Genomic DNA, 25217 nt, shown 5'->3' with positions numbered 1-25217 from the left:
TTCCAAAAGCCTTACCAACCCCAAACTTGTGAATGGTACTGTATATAAAGAAGTCCTTCATCGTTTTCACAGTTAACTGTCAATCATTGGCTGTTTAGTCTATACTATATTCCCGTTGGTCCTGAAACTGCAGCCTCTGGTATTGCAGGAATACTCTGTTTACTCGCTGATGTCCGTGGCACTTGTTGTCAGGCTGTTGGGTGTGTCTGGATAGTGAGCCGACATTGACACAGCTCCACTTCCAGCAGAACAAGGGCCTTCCTTTGATAAAGAAAGCTGAAAACCAAATCCAAACAAATGAACAATAGTGCAAAAATGACGTATCCATTACGCAATGTTAGTAAGTAATCTTTTGTGTATCCTGATATTTACCAATTGCTGGTATGATCTGTGTTCAGCATTCTTTTGCAGAATAAAGTCGGTCAGAAGTTTCCATGGGGGGCTTATCCTCATGTCACTGTCCTGGCTCTGGGGACTTGCCAGCATTAGATCCTCTGAAACCTTTCATCAAGACCAAACAACAAACACCACTTCAGTTTTATCCTGCGAACTGTTCTCTGTTACAGGATCTCTCATCGCTCTTGATTCCAGTAAAAAAAAAAAAAAGTCATTGTACTCATATACACTACCGGTCAAAAGTTTGGAATAAGTATGATTTTTTATGTTTTATGAAAGAAGTCTCTTCTGCTCACCAAGGCTGCATTTATTTGATGAAAAATACAGTAAAAACAGTAACATTGTGAAATTTTATTACAATTTAAAATAGCTTTCTTAAATTATAATTGTTTTTGTTTTTTACTTACACTTTTGGTAGTGTATTACAGTTTCCACAAAAATATTAAGCAGCACAACCTTTTTCAACATTGATAATATAATAGTAAATGTTTGTTGCGCATCAAATCATCATATCAGAATGATTTCTGAAGGATCATGTGACACTGGAGTAATGATGCTGAAAATTCAGCTTTGATCACAGGAATAAATTATGTTTTAAAATATATTAAAACGGAAAACCTCTATTTTAAATTGTAATAATATTTCACAATATTACTCCTCGTTTACTCGGCTCCACCTGGGATCATAAAAATTACTTTTTGTTTTTATTTAGTTCTGCCTTGAATAAGATATTTCACATAAAAGTAGTTTACATGTAGTCAAGACAAAGCGACCCTGTTCAAAAGTTTACACTTAACACTGTGTCTCCTTACCTGAATGATCCACAACTGTTTTTGTTTTTTTTACTTAAAGGAGAACTCCGGTCAATTTTAACATTGAGCTCATTTTTTCGAAGGTCGAAGTCCACAGTAATCGATTGTCGAGTTCACGCGCATAGGTTTAGTACCTATGATCACGCGCGTGAACTCGACAATCGACTACTGTGGACTTCGACCGAAAACAGGATGTAAATACAGGTATGTGCGCTGGCTGAATAAACATCATTTTTATTCTTATCTTTCACATCTACTGCACTCAGATTCACCCGCGTTCACTCCGAAGGAATCACTCACATGACCTGTGCACTTGTAATGACACATCAAGGATGTTAAGAGCCTAAAAGCAGGTTTAAAACTTGCCCCATTGAAGTCAACAGGGTGCAAATTTTAAAAAGAGGATAACACGGTGTAGGCAACACCGATTTTTGTCGTTGTTCTCTGTACTGACAGCACTCCAAATGTACAAAAAAATGAGCTCAATGTTAAAATTGACTGGAGTTCTCCTTTAATGGTTGCTCTTGAGACCCCAGTACTAAAAAATTAAGATCTTTAATCAAAATAACAACAATTTCCACCAATCATCCAAAAGTGAATGTAGTGTGTTGCCTTGAACATCCAGGTAACAACACACAGTAGTCTATTGAGAAATCCCTCTTATCTGAAAATGATTAACATTCTGCAAGGGTAAACTTGTGACTTCAGCTGTACATATATTTAATATTGCCTTTCAAATGACCTTTGGTGCAATAAATAATCCTAAACAGTTTCTTTTTCTTGCTCAAGATACATAAAAAAAAAAAAAATTAAATCCTTTTTTTCCTGGAAAAAAAATCCTATAACCGGGCCTGCTATGTGTAAGTCCTGTACCTCACTCGCCAGACGGCCCTCGAGCTGCGTCTGTGTGTGTCTCATCATCACGCTTCTTTTCTTATCTTTGCATCTCTTGTTCTGGAACCAGACGCGAATGACCCGAGGACTGAGGCCCGTCATTTCCACGAGCTGCTCTTTCATGAGGGCGTCGGGTCTGGGATTGGCGCTGTAACAGGTCTGGAGCATGCGGAGCTGGGACTCGCTGAGAACCGTCCTCACGCGAGTGGCTCTCTCGGACCTCGAGGACCAGGACGCTGAGGATTTCATGCCCTCTGTGAAAGACACATATATAAGGAGACGTTTTACCTCGTTTCAGAATGTTTTTAGAACTTCCAAAAGTAGCATTCCCATAATGTTTATAACATTGTAAAATGGAATGTTTCCTTAAATGAATAGTTCACTTAAAAATTAAAATTCTGTCATCATTTACTCACCTTCAAGTTGTTTCAAACCTGTGTGAATTTCTTTATTCTGCTGAACACAAAGGAAGATATTTTGAAGAATGTCATTAGTTGACTGCAGCCGTTGACTTCCATAGTAGGGGGAAAAAAAATACTATGGAAGTCAATGGCTACCGCAAACCGTTTGGTTACAGACATTCTTCAAAATATCTTCTTTTGTGTTCAACAGAAGAAGGAAACTCGTACAGGTTTGGAACAACATATGGGTGAGTAAATGATGACAGAATTTTCACATCTGGTGAACTATTCCTTAAATTGGAACACTGTAAAAAAAAAAACTGTAAAAAAACGGTAATTTTCTGGCAGCTGGGGCGCCAGAAAATTCCTGTTAAAAAACGGAAAAATACTGTAAAAAAATGGTCTTTCTTCCCGTTGTTTTTACGGAAAAAACTGTATATTTAACATTGGATTTCGGTAATATGATATAATGTTAATTTACCATCCTATTGAAGTATTAATATCTGTTTTTTACACTGATAACCACCAATCACAGCAGTGATGAGAGTCACATGATCAATCAAAGCTCAACATAAGCAGTTCTTCCACAAGAGAGTTAATACTAATATATATAGAAGCTGCACAATGTCATTCACACAAACATTAAACACCATCATGGTAACACATGAAATTTTAAAAATGCAATAAACATTAATTTAACAACATTAAATGTAACATAAACCCCTAATGTACATAACTGATTAGAAAAAACGAAGAAAACTATGAAGAAACAAACATAGTTATTTCAACAAAAATACATCAAATGTGAAGTGTCACAGGGAATTGTGGGAATGTCAATTTACGGTTTTTCACTGTAAATGATACAATGAGTTGTTTTTTCACTTTCAAAAACTGTAAATTTAACGGTATGTTACAGTAAAATTACATTAAATGTACCGTTAGATCTATCACAGTTATTTACCGTATATAGTACGGAAACTTTCTGTTAACCAATTAACAGTTTTTCACTGTAGCATTTTTACAGTCTTTTACCGTTAAAATTACGATAATTTTTTACAGTGAATGCAAAATATATATTTTTGTCAGCTGGGATCAACATTGATTTAATTTGCAAAACGAAATTCAACACTGATTCAACCTCGAGGTATGATATAGATTCACATGTGAATAAACATTTAAATGCTGGCTGGGATTGAGAAGCTTGTCCAGAAACTCGGCTTACCGGATGGATCAGCAGTCTCCTTCTGTTGGTTATTTGATGCACACTTTAATTGGTAAAAACACTCATGATGGTCTGTACAGAGCAGTTGACCGTCCCGCAGAACATACTCATCTCCAGGGAGTAACGGACGATTGCAGCTCTCGCATCGAAAACACTGGATGTGATAAATATTCACTCGTGTTCGCATGACATACTCCTCTCTGACGAAGGCTTTGCGGCATCTTGCACATTTACTGCTGCATAATCTGACAGAGAATATGGGGGGGGGGGGGGGGGATTTATCATATAAAATAGCACTTTACTATACATTGTATATATATATATATTTCACAAATGTATGTATGTAATCTTATCAAAATTGCTGAATGAAATATTTACATGTTTTGGAATTTTTCTTCCAAGTTTTTTTTTAAAGTCCTTTCAATTAATTGTACCTTATTTAGTTAGAAAACTGGGTCACACTTTATATATATTGTCTTTATACTTACTTTTTTAAATTTATTGTTAGACAGTGTACTATAGTCATGTTTTGCATGTTTTGTGTTCATGCATTACAAAACGCTTTTGCTGCTATTGAGGTGGGATATGAGTGGATAGGATAGGTTTGATGGTATATGGGTAGGTTTAAGGGTAAGGGTAGGGTAAAGGATATGATTATTATCAATGTTGAAAACAGTTATTTACATTTTTATTTCATGATGCTATGATGCATAGAAAGTTCAAAAGAACAGCATTTATCTGAAATCTAAAGCTTTTGTAACATTAAACACTACCGTTCAAAAGTTTGGGGACAGTAATAATTTTTATTTTATTTTTGGGGGAAAGAAATAAAATAAATCAATATTTTTATTCATCAAGGATGAGTTAAACTGATCAAAAGTTACAGTAAAGACATTTATAATGTTAGAAAATATTCTATTTTAAATAAATGCTGTTCTTTTGAACTCTCTATTCATCAAAGAATAATAAAAAAAATTGTACACAACTGTTTTCAACATTGATAATAATAATGAATGCTTCTTGAGCATCAAATCATCATGTTAGAATGATTTCTGAGGGATCATGTGACACTGAAGACTGGAGTAATGATGCTGAAAATACAGCTTTGATCACAGGAATAAATTACACTTAACTGTATATTCACATAGAAAACAGTCATTTTAAATTGTCATAATATTGCACAATATTACTGTTTTTTTTTTTTTTTAATCAAATAAATGCAGCCTTGGTGAGCAGAAGATACTTCTTTTAAAAACATTAAAAAAACTTACTGACCCCAAACTTTTGAACGGTAGTGAATTATATAGGCTATATATATAAAAAAAATTTGAACATTGCTAAACCTTTTTCGTTAAAGCAATGTAAAAATGTTAATTTAATTGTATTAATTTAAAGTGCCACAGCCAGGTATTTTTGTTTACATACACGTAAAATCGTACAACACGTGCCAACTGATTAATTGAAATGTTAGGCTATAGTTATAGACAAGTGGGACAGAAGCTGTAATAAGTAGGCCTAGTTGTGATGAGCAAAGCTTTTCTTCGCTGTACCTGTGGTCTTTACAGAAGGTTTTCCCGTCTCTGATGAAGCAGGTGCGGGACTCGTCCAGACACTGATGGCACTCCGCGCACCTCAGACACTGCGCGTGCCACTCCAGATCAGGAGAAACCCGCAGGATGAAGCGATCCAGGATCTGATGCCCACAACCCACGCAGGATGAAATCAGCTCATTTCCTTTAATAACAAGTATAAGCCTACATTATTTATATTTCTAATATTTTAATTGTGGTGACATTTCAAAATACAAATACGCATCTCATCTTACGCTGGCCTATAATTAAGTTGAACTTTTGAATGACAACTTACTGTTCTGTGGATCTCCCATCATGTCAGGAAGCAAATGCAACGGCGCCGTTATCTTCTAAATGATAGCCTAGCCTATTAAACACTAAAGAGAATGAACTACACATCTACAGGGCCACTAATGTAAGTCTGGCTCGCTCCTCTTTATTTATTTGATGTGACGTGAGTGCAGGAGCACCAATCAGGCGCTCACCCGCCACCGGAATCCCCGCCCTCTAACACTTAGACACGCCCACAACAGGTACAGCACATCAGGTACCTGATGATGTTCTAGGCTATATATTAACAAAGAAATAAGTATAGAGGATAATTGCTTACATCTTAATTATATTTCATGGGTTTTATATCTAACAAATAAAATTGACATATTAAAGAAAACTGATGATAGATTTGAATAGAATGATTTGACTATTGAAGTTCGATTCACATCTAACAAAATATGTTTTTGTAATGATTAGCAGTGTTGTAAGCATTATATTTGTATTTCCAAATTTCACTTCTTAATTCCCCATGAAATCGAAATTGAACTTTATTTTGGCTTTTAGTATGAATATGTAAGTCTTACTGTTATCTACAAGCTAGTGTGCTCCAAAACAATGACAAAATTCACATTTAGGAGATATAAGTGTTCAAAACTTACAGTCTCTCACTTCCGCCAATGGAGCAATGATTTCGATGACATCACTCAGCACTTCAGCTTCTCATCAGACATTCTGTCAAATCAAATGCTCTCTAGAATCTAAAGCGCCCCGCCCCCTACATTATAAATAGACCTGAAGCTGCATCACACATTTATTGTTTTCCAGTGAATGGCACATATGCACTATAGGGGATAGGAAACGATTCAGACAGTGTAAATATGCTTTCCATTGGGGTGAATGAAGTCTGGTTTCACGTTACCTTTCCTAGTTTGGCTAATAGGCTAGATAAAGATTTATTTGTTTGCTCAATCCTGGTTCCATTCAGGAATATATAAATGAATAAAATAAAACAAAGTTTGATTTACTTATTTATCTATTCATAGTTGTGTAGCCTAAAATGATCATGTGTATTAGGTTGTCACACAAAAAGAAACACATGCAACTTTCAACGTTAAATTATGGTTATGAAAATGAAGCCTAACATGAACCATTAGAGAATGTTGGTTATTTAAGGTTGTATAAGCCTAACTAACGTTCCTAGAACGTTATTATTTTGTTTCCCACAAATAACCATAAGGGAGAGTTACGTTAACGTTAAAGGAACATTCTGTGTTTATCTGAATTCGTGACTTAAAACTAATATTTCATTGTTTTCTATAAGCCTATGCAAAAATGGGTTCAATGATAGTCGGAACACTGTTTAATTTATTTTGTCATAACACAGAGAAAACTATTTTATAATGATAATGATAAAAAAGTGTCATCTATAAATATGAATTTGTCACCCACAGAAATAGGATCAGCGAGCGTCTACGCGCAAACGTTCACGCAGACGTCACATTACATGCGTCATCGCGTCATCAACGTCCGCCATATTGAATAAGGAAATAAGAGTGGAAGAGGTGGAACGTCCCGGATGCATGTAAACATCCACGTCAACAGAAAGTATATTAATGAAACAGTTATAGGGGCACGGAACAGCGTGAATATAGACATTACCTGTCGGATGTATAATTAAAAGACTGTTAAACACACTGGTGTTTTTAGGCTTCTGCAAAACAATGACTTCGCTAACGCAGAGAAGCTCGGGCCTGGTGCAGAGACGGACCGAGGCCTCGCGTAACGCCGCCGCCGCGGACAAGGAGAAAATCCCCGGAGAGGATGAGGACGAGTCCCGCCGCGGAGAGGAGGAGGAAGAAGACAAGGGAGACTCCAAAGAAACACGGCTGACCTTGATGGAAGAGGTGTTACTGCTCGGGCTGAAGGATCGAGAGGTTCGACGTGACTTATGTGTCTTTGTTAGTCAAATGGTCGCCAGGAAGCGGCTGGTTAAGATGAGGACTAAGCTAGATAAATCCTGTTAAACGACACAGATTAAGTGTCTTAAGAACAGCTGTTTGGAGACCTTCGCCATTTAGCCTGTTAGGAGGGTCCCAGTCGTGCTTTTCGAGTAAAATATAGCAAGAAAGCATAGGCCTCTCTAAGTGTTTGTCGTAAATGTGAGTTATGTAACTCTTTATAACTACCCTGCACAGAACAGTTGCAAAATGATAGGACATTTCTTGTTGATGTCATATAAAACTAATGCCGTCCGGACCATTTATGTATTTTCATGTGTGATATCTGCCGATGTTGTTCTTAGAATAATAATTGAATAACTTCTGTCTGTCTTAGGGTTACACGTCATTCTGGAATGATTGCATATCATCTGGTCTGAGAGGGTGTATGCTTATCGAGCTGGCCATACGAGGACGCCTGCAGCTGGAGGCATCTGGGATGAGGAGGAAAAGCCTTCTGTCCAGAAAGGTGTGTGTGTGTGTGTGTGTGAATTTATTTATGTATTTATTTTTTTGCTATTTACACTTCATCTTGACTCTTTATACTTGATTGTTCATCAGGTTTTGTGTAAATCTGATGCCCCCACTGGAGACATGTTGCTGGATGAGGCACTGAAACATATTAAAGAGACTCAACCTCCAGAGACAGTCCAGAGCTGGGTTGAGTTGTTAAGTGGTGAGTTGTGAATATATTTGATGCAAAGTTACTTATTTTTAGGGGTAAATACACAGTTCCAAACCTGTATGACTGGCTTTCTTCTGTGAAACACAAAGATATTTTTAAAAATGTTTCATTGGGATTTTTTTTTTTTTTTTCATAAAATGAAAGTCAGTGGGATTCAGTGTTTCAATCCCCTCTGACTTTTGTTGTTTAATCAAAAAAGTTGAAATATTCTTCATAAACTTTTGGAAAGACATGTAAATGATGGCATAATTAAAAAATATATATATATTTTTTTGCCTTAAAGTCAGTGTGAAACATTGCAAACAGTTTTACTTCTGTGATCTGATTCATTTCATACAAAAAAAAAAGTGCGGTTAGGGATATTCATTTTTTTTTTTTCCTAACCGACAACCGAAACTCGTTAACCGATAAGTTTGTTAAATTAGAATTAAATGTAATTAGACTGGTTAAGTGTGTGTGACCCATTAAAATGAACAACATTTGTTTTCCAGGGTTTAGTTTTACATGCGCAAATAGCAGAATAAACAACAGAACATGAGGATTCATCGTCACATCATGCACCTGCAGCGCTTCTGTGAACAGAGAAAAACAGAATAAAAGCATATTTATAAAAGCAATAAATACGCAAAATAGATTTCACTTAAATATTAACAGACAAAAGAAAATAAAAAAACGTGCCCAGTAGGAGCCTATATGATGAGTCTCGTTTCATTTTTGTGACTCGCTCCAAAAACAAGGAAACCGAGACGGCACAAAGCACATCCTGTTTGTCTTCTTTAATTTACAAAAGCACAATGTTTTGTTTTTACTGTAAGTGTACAGAAATAAATGTAAACAGTTTCTAATGATGTCTTACTCTTATCTGCATTACCATAATGGGAGTTTTTTAAAAGTTGTTTCCGCTTGAATTATTGAAACCATTCAAGTGATTTTGCCGGCACCTCACGCGCGCACACACAACACGTCAGCTCAAAATAAATAATAGTTTAGCATCCAAATACATTACGAATATGGAAACATCTGGATTTGTGCCGGCTATATGAGCCCAACGCCGGTTATTGTTTCAGTTTTGCTTTTAATTAATACATTTTGGCTGGATGTTTATCGCTACTTTTATTGTTCATTTTTGTTCTGTTCTAAATACCGTTAAATTCAAAGGATTTAATATGGAGTGAGGGAAACTAAAATAGCCTATATCTATGTTTAGTGTTTTCAATATTTGTAAACAGTACAAAATACAGTACAGGTATTTTGCATTAATGTAATGAAAAAAATTCTTATTCTCTCAAAAGCTCAATTTTATATGTGTAGAGTTTTTTTTTTTTAACCATGCAGCAAATGTTTTCAAAATATCTTGATGAATTGCGTTTAAACCGTTTAACCCAGGGTTTCTCAAACTCGGTCCTGGAGGGCCGCTGTCCTGCACAGTTTAGCTCCAGCCCTGATCAAACACACCTGAGCAAGCTAATCAATGTCTTCAGGATCACTAGAAACTCACAGCTAGGTGTGTTTGATCAGGGTTGGAGCTAAACCGTGCAGGACAGCGGCCCTCCAGGACCGATAGTATTTATCTTAAAATTAATTAATTTCGGTTAACCGGTTAATTATGAGCATCCCTAAAGGCGGTGCTTGATTTTATCTGCTGGGAATTAATTGGATCATCAAAAGTGGGTGTTGCATAACAGAATGAAGCCCAATGGTTGGAGGTGTTGGAAAAATAAGAGGAATTTGTGGCACCATCCAAAATGAAAGAGTTATTTTTGATATAGTGGGCTATTTTAGATGTCATGTTGACTTTAAGCTTTGTTGATTCAAATATGCTACAAACATCAAAAAGTACTAGAAATGGATCATTCCAATTCTAGTCAATTTCAAAGGCCCTTTTTACATTCTTTAGGTGAAACTTGGAACCCGCTGAAGCTGCACTACCAGTTGCGAAACGTCCGAGAGCGTTTGGCTAAGAACTTGGTGGAGAAGGGCGTCCTCACCACGGAGAAGCAAAACTTCCTGCTTTTCGACATGACCACCCACCCGCTCACCAACAACAACATCAAACAGCGGCTGGTGCGCAAAGTCCAGGAGGCCGTCCTGGAGAAATGGGTCAACGAGCCCCAACGGATGGATAAGCGTCTGCTGGCTCTGCTGTTCCTGGCACATTCCTCCGATGTCCTAGAGAACGCCTTCGCTCCTCTGCTGGACGACCAGTACGATCTGGCCATGAAGAGGGTGCGTCTGCTCCTGGACCTCGAGCCGGAGGCCGAGGCTGCCAAGTCGGGCGCCAACGAGCTGCTGTGGGCGGTGGTGGCCGCTTTCACCAAATGAACCTCCAGAGTAGAGAGAAAGGGACTCGACTTTGTGCTCATGGCATTGGACTCAGACCACCGGCCCCAAGCTTGGTTGATTCGGACTGATATTGGTGATGGTGATGATGGAAATACAATTTTTGAAGGAGATGATGATGACACTTGGAAAGGGACGGCTTTTTCTCATTGTCACAGATCTGACTCTGACCTTCACAAAGGTGTTGCCCTGTCTACGTCTAATGGCCAATAGTTGCTACATGATTGCAATTCACTGTGAGGCTTCTTGTAGTTCATGCACTTAGATCATAAAGTTCATGTGAGAACGAAAGTGAGCGCATTGAAGGAGGTGTTTTGTAAAGGGTCTGTTTCCCTGTACTAAACTAGGCCGTGACTCTAATCCTAATTCAGATCCTGGTATAATTCTGCAGTAATCTCAATCTCCATGTATCTTTGAATAAGGAGCCACTACTTCCGAATACACGGGCTTGATGATCCTTGTCATGGTTTCAGTTGCTTTTCCATATTCAGCAGGAAATGTTCCGAGAGCTTCTGATACCTGAATTGGGTCTTGAATTAACAGAAAATAAACCATTTCACATTTAAAAAGACTGAAATGCAAGCATCAGTTTTTCTCCGGTGCTTTAAAGATAATATGACCCTTCTTCCTTGCAAGTCTTCTTTCCAGAAATCCACTCTTTCTGAATGCGCGAAGAATAAAATGTTCAAATGTGTGCTAATAATATTGGTTTAAATTCAAAGACAATTTGCTGGCGATTCTCATCAGCCTGTGTGTAAAGTGACTAAAACCTGATAGTGATTGTTCTTTTACTCACAGCCTTTTTGTTTAGTTGATCAGGAAATCCAGTTCATCTATTCAGCCCAAGATTCACAGCTATATTAATTCAATCTTACGATTGGTTTTGTACTGTAATGCACCACAAACAGGTCAAGGAAGCATTGAGCTCATGTAGATCCCAAGTCAAACATCTGGGTTTAAGTTGCCTCGTAACTTTCATCCATTTCATGCAAATGCCAGTCAAACACTAGCAGAGCCCCGACATCAAGGAAGGCTTTCATTCCCGAGGCCTGTCCATAGTGATCACTGCATTAATGTAGCCGTCTCGTCTCATATGTATGGTTTCATTCATGTCATAATATCTTCTCTTGCTATATTTCCAATTTTTATACTATGTTTTTAATCATTTTTATTTTGTTCCTTCCTTTAGCTGTTAGCACAATATTTGCCGGAGTCAATTGTCATGTTTTTGGTTGTCTTCTGTCTTGAAAGAGGACTGGTAATGAACGGGGTAGGGATATGCCCTTCCAGTGAAAGAAGCAGGTGTTTGACATGTTTATTTTCTGTTAGTAAAAAATACGTAATGAGCTGTAAAAAATAGAGATGGTGTGAAATGGATGCCCTGATTTGTACATCTGCTTTTTATCAATATAATAAAGGAATATCTTTAAGTGCCTGAAAGGGATATGAATATTAGCTGTCCTCGTTCTTTAAGTTATGTACATTGCACATAGTTCTGGTGTAATGATGCAGTCAAATCTGGTTTGTTGTATGTAGAATGCTTGAACATGTACAGGGGATTACCAGCCGTGATGATACATACCAGAGCACACATGGGAGACCATAACCTCGTGAATGATTGCGCTAGAGGGTAAAGCACCGCAACGCACGCACAATGCAGTTCAAACAAGATTGAACAAGTTCAACCAGTTCAGTAAATTAATGTTGATTCAGAAACCGATCTGATGGTTTTGCTGTATGTTGTTGGTTCACAATAAATGGCCGGCTCATAAGAGTCGAGTGTTCGTGAGCAGACTTTACTCTTGCTCTGTATATTTTTGATTCATGCACTTTTAAAATGGCTCATACAAGTCGCCAAAACAATCTCATGTCAATTGGTAAGTTGTACATTTTGGCGAATTGGTGGCTATTTATATGAATCTAGGATCTCATTTGTATGTTTTTGTAAGATTTGCTGTATCTATACTCCAGTGACTGTTGTTGAGGGGTGGAGCCTGCAGTTCAATTTCACACAAAAAGTACCTAAAATGCACATAATTTGCATGTATAGTGTGTTTTAACAAGAACTGGAGATATGTCAAAAAAAAAAAAAGAAGACTCAAAAATATTTATAGAAAATTTACCTATTTAAACTTGTTTTTATTAGGCTAATCAGTTTGGGTAAAAGTGGTGTTTTATAAAATAAATATATATAGAAAATAAATATGTGTGCTGTAAAGTGGTTAAAAAAAATGAAATCGGAATCGGCGGTCTATCGATAGGTCAAACTCAATGACAAATCGGAATCGGCGTAGAAAATTGTAATTGGTTATCAGTGCATCTCTATAGTCTTTCTGATTGGCTGGTATAAACACCATCACATAATCTGATGTTCACCGATGTTTTATTTATTTATTTCTACATGTGCTGTAGTATTGTCGATGGGTTCAATAACACATCCTGCAAAAGGGGGGTCTTGTCATGGAAAAGTTGGGAACCCCTGGTATAGGCTACACAGACATGCACACACGCAGACATTATAATATATAGGCTACACGTATATTATGTAAACACACAATCTCTATGTTAAATGCAATTAATCGTGATTAATCTATTTGGCAGCACTAAAATTTAATTCAAAATCACCATCTCATTAAATAGGCCTATACATTTTCTTGTAAAAAAAATAAAAAATAAAATAAAATCTTATAAATAGGCTACATTTGAGGAACCAATCACACACATTCAAGCAGTTTATTTTGTAGTCTTTGTTATATTTAATCAGTTTCAGAAAACATCATAAAACAGTCAGAAACAGAAAGTAAACATTCATTTGCTTATACAGGAAGTTGTTTAAGGCAGTAGGTCGATTGTCACGCTATCACATGATAAGTGACGTCATGTTACCTGTCAATTATAGATTTACATATTACAAATAGCCTATATCAATAAATAAAAAATAGTTTTGTCAAAAAAGTTAGATATTAGCTGAATACCAAAGTTTCACAAGACAACCCGAAACTGTACATTTACAATTAAGTGCTTTAAAAATCTTTCGTTAACTCCTGACCGTGTGTATCATACTGGGAATTATTCACAAAAGAATAAGACAAATACAATTGCAGGTCCTCAGAATATAACATACAGTGCTTCCTAACAAATATTTGGACACTTAAAACAATTACTGCATTAGATATAAAATATCAAGCAAGTGGCATAACTCAACTTTTACCCAGAAATACCTTTTCTGAGCCAAGGTTTTTTTTTATTTTTATCCTGGTCTCGAAGTCAGACCAGAAATGAAATAGGCTACACTTTATTATCATTAGCACAAGGCTGTAAATCAGGACATCCATTTCGCACTATCTCTATTGAGTAGCCTATTGTTTACTAAATTCAGAATTGTTAAGAAAAGAAGTCCAGTTGTAAACGAGCTCTGTTCGACCCGATGAATGAAAACTCCTCCAGTTCAAATCCCCTCAGAGAAACAGTCAAGAGACAAATATGGTCTCAGAATAGCACAGAAATGGTCCCTCGCGGGCCATCCTCTCCATGTCTTCGTCCCGGAAATCCATTCCTGTTCAACTATTTGTTGTTGTGGTTTTTGGAAGACGACGCACCTCGTCTTCAGAATTGAATCCTCTTCAGATGTCAGGTGTACGTTGGTTCGGATTCCTTCTTTTTCAGCTTTTCCCGTCGTTCTGCATTCTCTGGAGTGCGATTATGAGCTCCAGTAACTTGTATTTCCAATCTAAGAGATCTCCAATTTTGCGCAACTGCTGCGCGCACTCGACAACAGCGGCTTGCTCTGTATGGGCAAGAAGTGAAACTCGTTACGTTTCAAGTTGTAATCATAGGTATTTTGAAATATAATTCTTGTTTGAAACATATTGATTTAGGCCTACCTTTCTTTGCCATTTCAGACCGTGAGTTTGTTTTCGGCAGTGTGTTCAAAGACTCAGACTGGATGAATGATCAAGCGCTCGTTCCTTAAGAAGCGGCTGACTGCAGTGATATCACTTCTCTGAATTATTGTTAGAAGCTTCGCTTAAATAGCTGACTAGTGACGTGTAGACAACGTGACCAAGAATTCCCGTCGACGTGGTATTTGCATGTCCAGTTTCCGTGTTTTTACATTGCATCTACCTGTTCTTCATCAGATCAGATGAAGGCTGTCCCATTGAACTGATAAAATGACCACCTTATGCACTTACATAAGCAGTAGACTAGCCTACTGTACACTGTGTACATTGTGAGAACGATAACAGAGACAGTAATTTCTACTGAATCTGTATAACCTATAGCCTATAGGCTAGGCCTACTTGTTTTTTAGAAACCATCACTGAACCACAATAACACGATAACATGACCTTATAAAGACTATAAAATGGGGAAGATGGGAAGTTTAAGAACAATGTTTATTCAGCCTATTTTAAATTGTAACATATTTAGATAAGTTTATCATATAGCCTACGTTAATGCATCACTTAATGTAGGCTATTAGTAAGTGAAATAAAAATAAACATTTGCTAATTTAGATGTCATAGCACAAAATGTAAAATTATGAAAAGAGGCCATCTAATTATTGAGACAGCTGAACTTTTACAGAATATGACTTTTAATATTCTTATTAATATGTTTTTTTTTTTAAAGTGTCATTTGTGTAAAATACTAAATAAACTGTTCTATTTCAAAATGCGTTCAGGCAATTTAGTTGAATAATTGAATAATCAATGACAAAGCATGCAGAATACCATAAATATTATTCTAAAACGTATGTATTCTATGACTTAGCCTATATATGAATATTTACATATTGCACATTTTTTAATTGAAGATATATTGCAAGATTATGAATTCAAACTGAATGATTTAACTCAATTAGGTTTTAATGAATCACTAATATATCTGAAATGTACATCAAACTCATGGAATTATTGGAATAACCCCTGAAAAAGAATAACGCTTTATAACATCTACATTTTACTTAAAAAAACATATTTTTTACTTCAAAATAAAAACAATATTTTTTTACTCCCCAAATCTAAAAACATCCATCATTAACAAATATACACAGACTTTGATATTTGCCAAATACAAATAGAGACACCTCAAAACGGTTTCTGTCAAAATCTAATGTATGTAGGCCTACAGATGAAATTACATTTATCCTATGCTTTATAGCCTAAACACATATAAAACTCCTACATTTCCTAATCATTGTGATTTAAATGGAGTTTCCCTCGTGAGCTGAAAGAAATTCCATGACAAAATAATAGTTTCACTTTTAGTTTGAAATTTAGTTTCACTTTTTCAGTCCTGCTTCCATTCGCAGGAAGTCTCTCTTCTGGATGCTGATTGGTAGAGGTGAGCTGTCATTTGCATTATCTTATCTTATTATTATTCTAAGAAAAAGAAGCCAACAAATAGTTCACTGTGTTCATTTCTATTAGGAATGTGGCAGTGGCAGTATTTTGTTTTTCTGAGATCTCTTACGTCATTATCATGTGACGTGTGATAACATTTAGCCTACTTTTGGAGGAATGAGAAAATCATAAAAACCTGGAGCCTATGCTTACTGTCACATGATGCAAACCACCCTAATTAATAGTGGTGAAAAAAAAAAGATTTACTACAAATTAGGCCATCAGGTTTACTGGGTTTATTATCTCTAATTTAATTTCATAAAAACAAAATAGGGCCTGTATAATTATTAAAACGTCATTATTAACGGCATTACTTACTAAAAAAAAAGAAAAAAAGATTAACCTGAACACAAGATTGCAGTAAAACTAAAGGTCATTTGTTCAAGAGTGTCCAGCAGTTTAGCAGCGGTTCTTCATGAAGGGAACGTGCAGTTCCAGATTCGCCCAATGGGGGAAGCATAGAGCACGGCAGATGAGATGACGTCACTCCAGCTATCAACATTGATTAAAACCATAGACTGTAATAGAGCCTCTTTGTGGAAACTGAACAGTTCACTCTTAGAATTACCAGATGTAAATGATAAAATTAAAGAATTAATTGCTCAATATTGGAAAGCAGCCACAATTCAAAATGATTTTTGTACCAGCGAGTGAGATATGTCATTAAAGGGAAGAATTTTAGGCTACTAGCCAAAGCTGAGGGCTTGTCACGGTTAACATACGCTGCTCTTTCTTTGAGTGTCGACACCGCCATTCTTAAAAAGAATTGATACCATGCTCCTCAACTTTGTTTGGAAGAATAAAACTCATTTTGTCAGAAAATCTGTATATGAACACTATTGAGAAGGGTGGGTTAAACTTTCTTGACTTTACTACTTTAAACCACACCTTTAAAATAAACTGGATAAAACACGTTATCAATAAGCCTGCATCTATCTGAAATTTGATCCCTAATGTTATTTTTTCCAAACTAGGGGGTTTAAAATTCTTATTAACCTGTAATATCCCTGTCAAATTATCCCTTTTTCATAGGCAAATGTTATTAGCTTGGTCCCTCATCTTTAAACACAATTTTACTCCTCACTCTTATATAATTTGGAATAATAAGGACCTACTGTATAAACATAAATCTCTTTTCTTTGATAATTGGGTTAGTAATGGAATTATTTTTGTATCTCAACTTTTCAATCAAAATGGTTCAATTTGTAATTACTCTGAGTTCTTGGTAAAGCATGGAATTCCAAGAGTTTGCCATCGTGGCTGATGCAGTGCCACAAGGAGTTATCATGCTTTATAAAGGATTTTCTTTTTCATCTCTTTGTCGCTCAGTGGATCTGTGTGTGTAAGACATTTGTTGGTAAACAATGCCTTTCTTCTTCTAAATCCAAAAACAATAAGACAATTCGAGTCTTGTTTCAGGAGGAGTCGGTTTCATATGTAATTTCTTATTGGAATGGTTTTGTAAGTGATATTCCATGGAAAAAAAGTTTGGACATTACCTCACAAATACCTGATAACTAACAAAACGAGAGAAATTACCTTTAAATTAATTCATAGGTTTTACCCAGATAAGTGCTCTCTCAAAAGACTTAAGAATGACATTGATACCCTCTGTTCAGAGAAACCTGAGACTACTTGGAACTGCTCTTTCACAGTGACATTTTGGTGGGACATTTGTGATTTTATCAAATGTTATGTGAATCCTAACTTTGATTTAACATATAGAAATGTAATTTTTGGTTTTCATGAAGTGAAAAGAAAAGCGATAATTATTTTATAAACCTTATTTTTCTGTTAGCTAAATTTCACATTCACAAATGTACATTTTCTAAATGCAATCCTCTTTTTTTTTTAGATTTAAACATGAAATGAAAATGTACTTTGAGTCTATTGAGTTCTCTAAAAACTTAAAAGCTATAAGAACAGTGGCTGTGTTTAAGGACTTGCCACTTAATCTGGACTGAAAGACTGGAGGAACTTAATCTGGACTGAGGGTCTCTGGAGTATGGTTGTAATGTAATGACAATGACGATGGCTGTTGTTAATGTTTTTTTTTTTTTTTTTTTTTTTTCTGTTATCTTCTACAAGCATTTAATAATAAAAAAAAAAAAAAAAAAAACATAGACTGTAAAGTCTATGATTTTCAAACACAATTTTTCTCCAACCAATTACTTCATTTGGAATAATAAGAATATTTGTTATAAACAAAAGTCCTTATTTTTCGAAAACTGGTTTAAGAATGGGATCAATCGGGTTAGCCACTTATTTAATCAGGATGGTTACTTATTTACTTATCAAGAATTTCTCTCTCACTATAATATTCCTGTTACTCCAAAACAGTTTGCCACTGTATTTGGTGCTATCCCTAATGGTGTCATTATGTTATTTAAGGGCCATAATAGTTTTTTGACAAGTTCTGAACACCAGCTGACACGTGTCGTGTGTAGGCAGGATATGTTTTAAATCTACATTAAAAAACAATAGAGGTATTCGTTTTCTTTTTCTCAATGATTCTGTTTCCACTTCTCATGTTGTTACAAAATGGAACGCATTAGTGGAAAATATTTCATGGAAGAAGGTTTGGACTCTCCCTAACAAGTACCTATTGGTAAATAAGGTCAAAGAGATTTCTTTTAAGCTTATTCATCGATATTATCCTGTCAAAACGCTCATGGTGTCAAAATTTAAATTAAGTATAGATGCAAATTGTATTCACAACCAGAGACTATATTACATCTTTTTTGGCATTGTGATCATACAAGAAAACTTTGGCAAGACATCTGCTAGTTCATTGTAAACTATATATATATATAAAGACTTTGAGCTTTATTTCAAGGATGTTTTATTTGGGTTTTTCATTTTTGAGAAGCAATATGAGAATATATTTTTTTCTTTGTAACTTAATTATTTTGCTTGCAAAATGTTTTATCCACAAGTGTAAAACTATGAAAGTAACCCCCAATTTTTCTCACTTTCAAGAAGATGTTAAGATTTATATCAAATCCTTATCTACCTCTTGTAACACAAAGGCACCTAAAACTTTGAATGTATGCTCATTTTTTGGCGTTTTTGTATAAATATTTTATTATTTTTATTATTATTATTCTATTATTATTATTTTATGTTTTGTGGGGAGAATATTTATTTATTTAATTAATTTTTAATTGATACTTCCTAATTTTGTAATTTAATTTGATTGACTTTTCACTTTTGTATTTTGTAAGTAAATGTTTAATAAAAAATAAAAATAATAATAATAAAAAACATAGACTGTAAAAATATATTAAAACGAATAAAATACATGTTTATTTATTTACTTAATTATTTGAATTATTTATTACATCATTTTGTCTAACACGTAAATGCGTCATTCCATACTATCATTGTTTACAACAAGTGAGCTATTATAATGCAAAAGAAATAAGCTTTTATAAAGATGTGACAGTAGGCCTATGGAATGTTTTCTTTAAAACAGAGAAGGGCCAAGAAAGAGTAGAGATGGGCAAATAAAAGTAAAAGTAAAACACAGGCTAAAAGAACTGATGCGAATCAGAGTAATAATAGGCTAACTTGAATGCGCGATAAGACCAGTAGCTGTCATTCAAAGTAATCAGACAGAAATAATACTGGAGAAAAGTATACAAATGTCTAGAACACGGACAGAGAAAGCTAAGCTTACAATGCCCTTCAGTTCAACAGTTTATATCATAAACGGCATACAGTTCAAGTTTAGGTGGACCAGCAGGTGGCGCTGTTTCATAACATATTATCCCAGTCATGGAAGACAAAAGTGTCGGGAAGTTATTTTTCACAAACTATAATATTGAATCACTGACAATCTGGACAAGACGGTAAATTGATACTTGATTTGCAATTTAGACCCTGGATTATATTTGCATCTCGATCTTTATTTTCTTACCGAAGGCTTAGTAGCCTACACGCGTTAACAACCCTGGTGGGAAATCAAGTTTAAAGGGATAGTTCACAAATTTACTCACCCTTGTGTCTTTTCAAACCTGCATAATCCTGAATGCCCCATTGACCCCATTGACTTTCATTGCATGGACAAAAAAAAAAAAACAGATTATTTATTTATTTTTAAAACAGCCTACCTTCTTTTGTGTAAGTGTGAGTAAATGATGACAGTTTTCTAGCTGGTCTAAGTTTGTCCATCCTGAACCAGCAGCAAACAGCTACAATCTGGTCATACTATCTCAAGGTGGTCAGGATGGTTTTTGTAACATGGTAGCTGGGTAATGACAAATCTTCGACCGATAAATGCCAGCTACCATACCATCCAAAAGCAGATTTACCCGTTTATAAATGATTTTTTTCAACAGGGGGCCTAATGGCTACTTCTGGATTAGACTCAGATACAATGAAGTGCTAAAAATGTTGTAAAAAGAGAAGCATTTAGATCTAAATTAAGCAGTTGTTCTTGTCAATGCACAGATATAAAGATGCATGTTGCTGTTGGATTTGACACCAGATGAACACCTGTTGAAGGTGTGTGTTTGTCTGTGTGTGGCATCTAGTTGTTTTTGCAGATGAGAGATGCTTTACACAAACAGTATCCAACTGTTGAAAAGCAGCAAAAGGACCTTTTATAGCAGGGCTTTTCTCAGTACACGCTGCATCTGGGTGGTTTCTTTTACCATCAACAAAATATTGATCACTATTGCTTTTCAAAGTGTGTCATTATTGTGGACTATTAAGTTCATGCCTGATGCCGTTTGTATTGAAGTATTGATGACTGTTTGCCTCTTTTGGTCCTTTAATACAGGGTTTGTTAACCTAAGCCACCCCTTCTGATACAGTACGTTTTTTTGTTTTGCTTTTTACCATAAATTATAGCTAATAAACTAATTAGTTAATTAACTAAAACTATTTGGTTTTTTTTACTTTTTTACATTTAAAGAATTCACTAATGCTCACCAAGACTGCATTCATTTGATAAAAAATACAGTCACTATTGTTAAATATTATTACAATTTCAAATAACTATTTTCTATTTGAATATATTCTAAAAATGTAATTTATTCCTGTGATAAAAGCTGAATTTTCAGCATCATTTCTCCAGTCTTCAGTGTCACATGATCCTTCAGAAATCATGCTGATTTGATGCTCAAGAAACATTTATCATCAACGTTAAAAACAGCTGTGCCGCTGAATATTTTTCTGTTGAAATCATGATACAGTTTTTCAGGATACTTATATGAAGAGCATGATTGGATGACGAGTGAATTTGATTAATCGTTCAAAAGAACAGCATTAATTTGAAAAAGATTTTTTTGTAACAATGTGAAAGTCTTTTCTGTCATTTTTGATCAATTTAATGCATCTTTGCTGCATAAAAGTATTAATATATTTTATTGATATGTATTTATTTATTATTATTTGCAAAAAAGGATTTTTAAACATCAGTCTACAATCTCTTTGGAAGTATTCATGCCCACTATCTCTCTCTCTCTCACACACACACACTTTGTGCATATTCAGTTTGTCATTGTTTGCAGACAAGGTTGCATTCTAGTTTTGACAGATAGGTAATGTTTTCCCATTTAGGCCACATAATGTCGCTCAGCCTCATTTAATTTACTGCATACCATTTAAGATGTGGCTCTGTGAGCCTCTGTGATCAGGAGAGAGCTGTCAGCTCGGCTCGCCTGAATGCCTGCAGCTGAACCGGCTGTGGGCTCAGCTGATGACAGGGAAGTCATTTAGCTCCAGTGACAGGCCTGAGAGAGCGAGAGCGAGAGCTTGAGACTGCTCTAAAACCAGTGCTCACAAAGGAGAGAATAGAGCTGCTCATGAAGGGATGCTTTGTGCATCAGGGAGGATGAGCCCTCCTGGTCTCACACCCATAGATCCGGTGCGATCGCATCATGCATACCGCCGACGTGCCTGTACAACCCACTATATTCAGTCTTTAGTATCGCTTCTCATGCAGGAAGGACCTCAGGTGTCTGAAGACGCCGCTAATGCTGAAGGTGTTGATGATCTTTGGCCTGCTTCTGCAATTTGGAAACTCCTGGCGTACGTTCTCCGTGACCTCGGGTTCAATCATAAAGCGCTGAGGAAGTGTGGCCTGCTTTGTCAGACAATCGGCAGAGCTGCAGTTTTGAGCTAACAGTCCCTAAGGGGCCCGAAGACACAGCGAGGGTCCTGAACCTCGATGTGATGCTGTTGAAAGACAGGATTTCCCTGGACAGGAACCTTTCCCTCGTCGGACCCCCAACCTTCTCTGGCCCCGTGACCCCGTCCTGTGCACTAGAGCCCCCACCCCCACGCTGGAGGGAGTGCGGGAGGCATGAGCCAGGACAGGAAGCCACGAGTCGTCCACAAGCTCCTTGGGGGTCATCGCTAGTTTCCCTCTACTGTAGCCAAACTTGAGCCGCCCTCTTGTCCCATTGTTCTGGCCCAGTAAAGCCACACACGTTTCCTCAAGAGTTATTTTTGCCTGACCTGCTATGTTGCCTTGATTTATAATGGTTTCTGTCTTGAATGGGTCTTTCCCTTTTTCTAAAGGTGAGGTCACTTTTACCATTGCTCTGAGAAATTACGCGGGCGAAATCCAGTCATTCCAAAAGGAGCGTGTGTGATCATGAGTTTTGCATGAGGACAAAAAAGTTCAGATTTCGCTCATGTTGTTGTTGGTCACGTGAATTCACCGCGCTGACCAACAAGTCATTGACCCACATCAAGTGATTGATTTGAACGTGACTTTTTTCTGTTCTGTGTCATACATTGCTACATTATTGACAATAGACAGTTGACCTTTTTGCTATGGAATTTCACTGAATTCACTCAATGGAGTTTCACGTGCACTGTAAAAAATTTCTTACCCTCCCAAATCAAAAATTTCAAGTGACCGATAACATCTAAATTTTTCAATTGGCCCAAGTGAAAATCTGTAAATTTCAATTGGCTCAAGTGAAAATCTGTAAATTAAATTTTATAATTTACAGAATTTCACTTGGGCCAATTGAAAAATTTAGATGTTATCGGTCACTTGAAATTTTTGATTTGGGAGGGTTAGAAATTTTTTACAGTGTGAGGGCGAAAAAGTACCCCACACAAATTTCACTTGTGCAGGTTGGTCACATGAATTTACTGCACTGCCCACCAGAAAGCTGCTTGGTGACTTTGCTTTATACATCGCTACACTGACAATAGACAATGGTCCTATTTTTGCACACCAAATTTAGCTGAAATTCGCTAATGTGATTGCACCTTTAGGGTGGAGTGGCAAAATGGCCACAATGCAAAACAGCATCTACTCATTGACCAAGCATCTACTGCAATAGCTTTAGCTGTGCTACATCAACAGCACGTATGAATACTTAAGCATGGTCAAAAGTCAAACTGTGTTGTAATGCATATTCACTGCAAGCACTCTTTAGGGTGTGGCAGTTTTCCTAGGTGTGATTACAGTCTGTGGCCATTAGGAACATTTACATTTACACATTTACACAGGCTTTTAATCAATGGGACTTCTAATTAGGAATTCTACAGCACAAACAGGAAGTGCTACATTCGAAGTGCTGCAATACAAAATTCTAAAGTTGTACAAGCTAGTACATAGATGTATAGATGGCCCAGAAACTATCTGGACACTTAAAAATTGTATTAATGTCATTGCATTACATACAACACAACAAAACTGAGTATCCAACAAATTATTATTTTTGATCCATCTTGTCCTATAGGTTATTTTTAGTGTACACCACCATTTGAAGATCTGGGCCGATAAGATTTTTAAAGTATCTTATGGTCATCAAAAGCTGCGTTTATATAATCAAAAATACACAAATTTAAAATAACTGTTTTTTATTGTAATATATTTTAAAGTGTTATTTATTCTAGTGGACAGCTGAATTTACATCTTCAGTGTCACTTGATCCTTCAGAAATAGTTATAATGATTTGATGCTCAAGAAACATTTCTTATTATCAATGTTGAATCCATTGAGCTGCTTAATATTTTTTGGAAACATACATTTTTCATGATTCTTTGATGAAAAGAAAGTTCAAAAGAACAGCATTTATTTGAAATAGAAATCTTTTGTAACATTATAAATGTCTTTACTGTCACTTTTAAGTAATTTAATGTTTTTTTGGTGAATAAAAGTATTAATTTCTTTCAAAAAAGAAAAGAAATCTTACCGACCCCAAACTTTTGACCTCAATGGACCTCAAAAGCTTAGCTGTTCGATGATGACAATTGGTTCAACCTTCACTAAATTGTGCTGAAAATGGTGTTATTTCATTCAGGTCAATCTGTTCAAAAGGCAAATTGAAAATTTTCCAGGTACTGTGGGGACATCAGCGCTGTGTGTCACTGCTATTAGAGTGGCAGTACAATCAGTGAGAAAAGGGCTGAGCACTGAGCCCTGAGGTACACCAGCGGTTAGCTGATGCGACTTAAAGAACCCACACACAGGATAATCAGGCAGATTCTGGGCACAATTCTCCCCTTCCGACAATCCTAGGTAAAGTCCTGATTATCTTGATGTTTCTATAGATTATCTTATCAGATTTTCCTGTGGTGGGAGGTTTATTCAGAGTGATTGAATCATCAGGGCCACCATGTTGAATATTACCAATCAGAAATCCTGTTGTGTGGGGGGACCCCGAGAACAAACAAACTCTGTAGATTGTCACGTGAAACGAAGCATAACACCACTTCATCCAAATCTTCTTGTTTCGCAAATTTTCTGTAAAAAGCACGTCAAAGACTATTATTGCCATTTTTTCTCATATTTGTTCATGCAGGTTGAAGCAGACAGGATGCAGGATCTATATGCTGCAGGCCTTCATTGAACAAACTCAAAAATCTTAGATTTTCAAATCTTTGACTCAAAACTCAGGATTCTCACGGGCAGGAACAGAACAACCAATATAGAATACGGATGCCGACAGACAACTAGACAGGACTAAACCTGGGGCCCGTTCTTCATACGTCGCTAACTCAGTTAGCTGGATTTGATTGTTGGCGATTTGGCATGATCTTGGATTGTTTGGTTCTTTGAAGCTCATCCTGGACTTGCTGTCATAGCAACAGGTCCGTAAACTTAAACCTGCTAGGGAGCAGGCTTATTTCATGTTAACAGGATTAGATCCCGGCTTTATAAGCGGAGCTGATACGGGAAGTCCAGCGCAGCGTGATAGAGCACTTTCTGAGATATATATTTTTTCTCGTGACTTGTGAGATTGTCGTTT

At 36.2% G+C, this 25217-nt stretch overlaps 3 protein-coding genes across 3 annotated transcripts; 1 reads left to right on the top strand and 2 right to left on the bottom strand.

Annotated features, from left to right (window-relative positions):
• Nucleotides 1-68: 68 nt before the first annotated feature.
• Nucleotides 69-5610, bottom strand: isl1b (ISL LIM homeobox 1b; the record flags this gene model as incomplete). Its single annotated transcript, XM_084401095.1, has 6 exons — nt 69-276; nt 373-501; nt 2082-2356; nt 3726-3970; nt 5276-5459; nt 5592-5610. 6 exons carry the CDS (start codon nt 5608-5610, stop codon nt 160-162), a joined length of 969 nt encoding a protein of 322 aa, XP_084257221.1. The 3' UTR covers nt 69-159.
• A 1486-nt stretch (nt 5611-7096) lies between these two features.
• On the top strand, nt 7097-12035 carry golph3b (golgi phosphoprotein 3b). The gene is made up of 4 exons (XM_084401022.1): nt 7097-7503; nt 7904-8035; nt 8128-8242; nt 10149-12035. The coding sequence occupies exons 1-4, from the start codon at nt 7291-7293 to the stop codon at nt 10571-10573; spliced, it is 885 nt and encodes a 294-aa protein (XP_084257148.1). The 5' UTR covers nt 7097-7290; the 3' UTR covers nt 10574-12035.
• Nucleotides 12036-13323: 1288 nt separating this feature from the next.
• pmaip1 (phorbol-12-myristate-13-acetate-induced protein 1) lies at nt 13324-14588 on the bottom strand. Its single transcript, XM_084399800.1, has 2 exons — nt 14476-14588; nt 13324-14378 (listed from the first exon to the last, which is right to left on the bottom strand). Exons 1-2 carry the CDS (start codon nt 14486-14488, stop codon nt 14254-14256), a joined length of 138 nt encoding a protein of 45 aa, XP_084255926.1. The 5' UTR covers nt 14489-14588; the 3' UTR covers nt 13324-14253.
• Nucleotides 14589-25217: the final 10629 nt, after the last annotated feature.

Source organism: Rutilus rutilus, assembly GCF_951802725.1.
Source record: "Rutilus rutilus genome assembly, chromosome: 25".
In the NCBI taxonomy this organism is placed as follows: domain Eukaryota; kingdom Metazoa; phylum Chordata; class Actinopteri; order Cypriniformes; family Leuciscidae; genus Rutilus; species Rutilus rutilus.
This window is presented reverse-complemented; position numbering and strand designations above follow the sequence as displayed.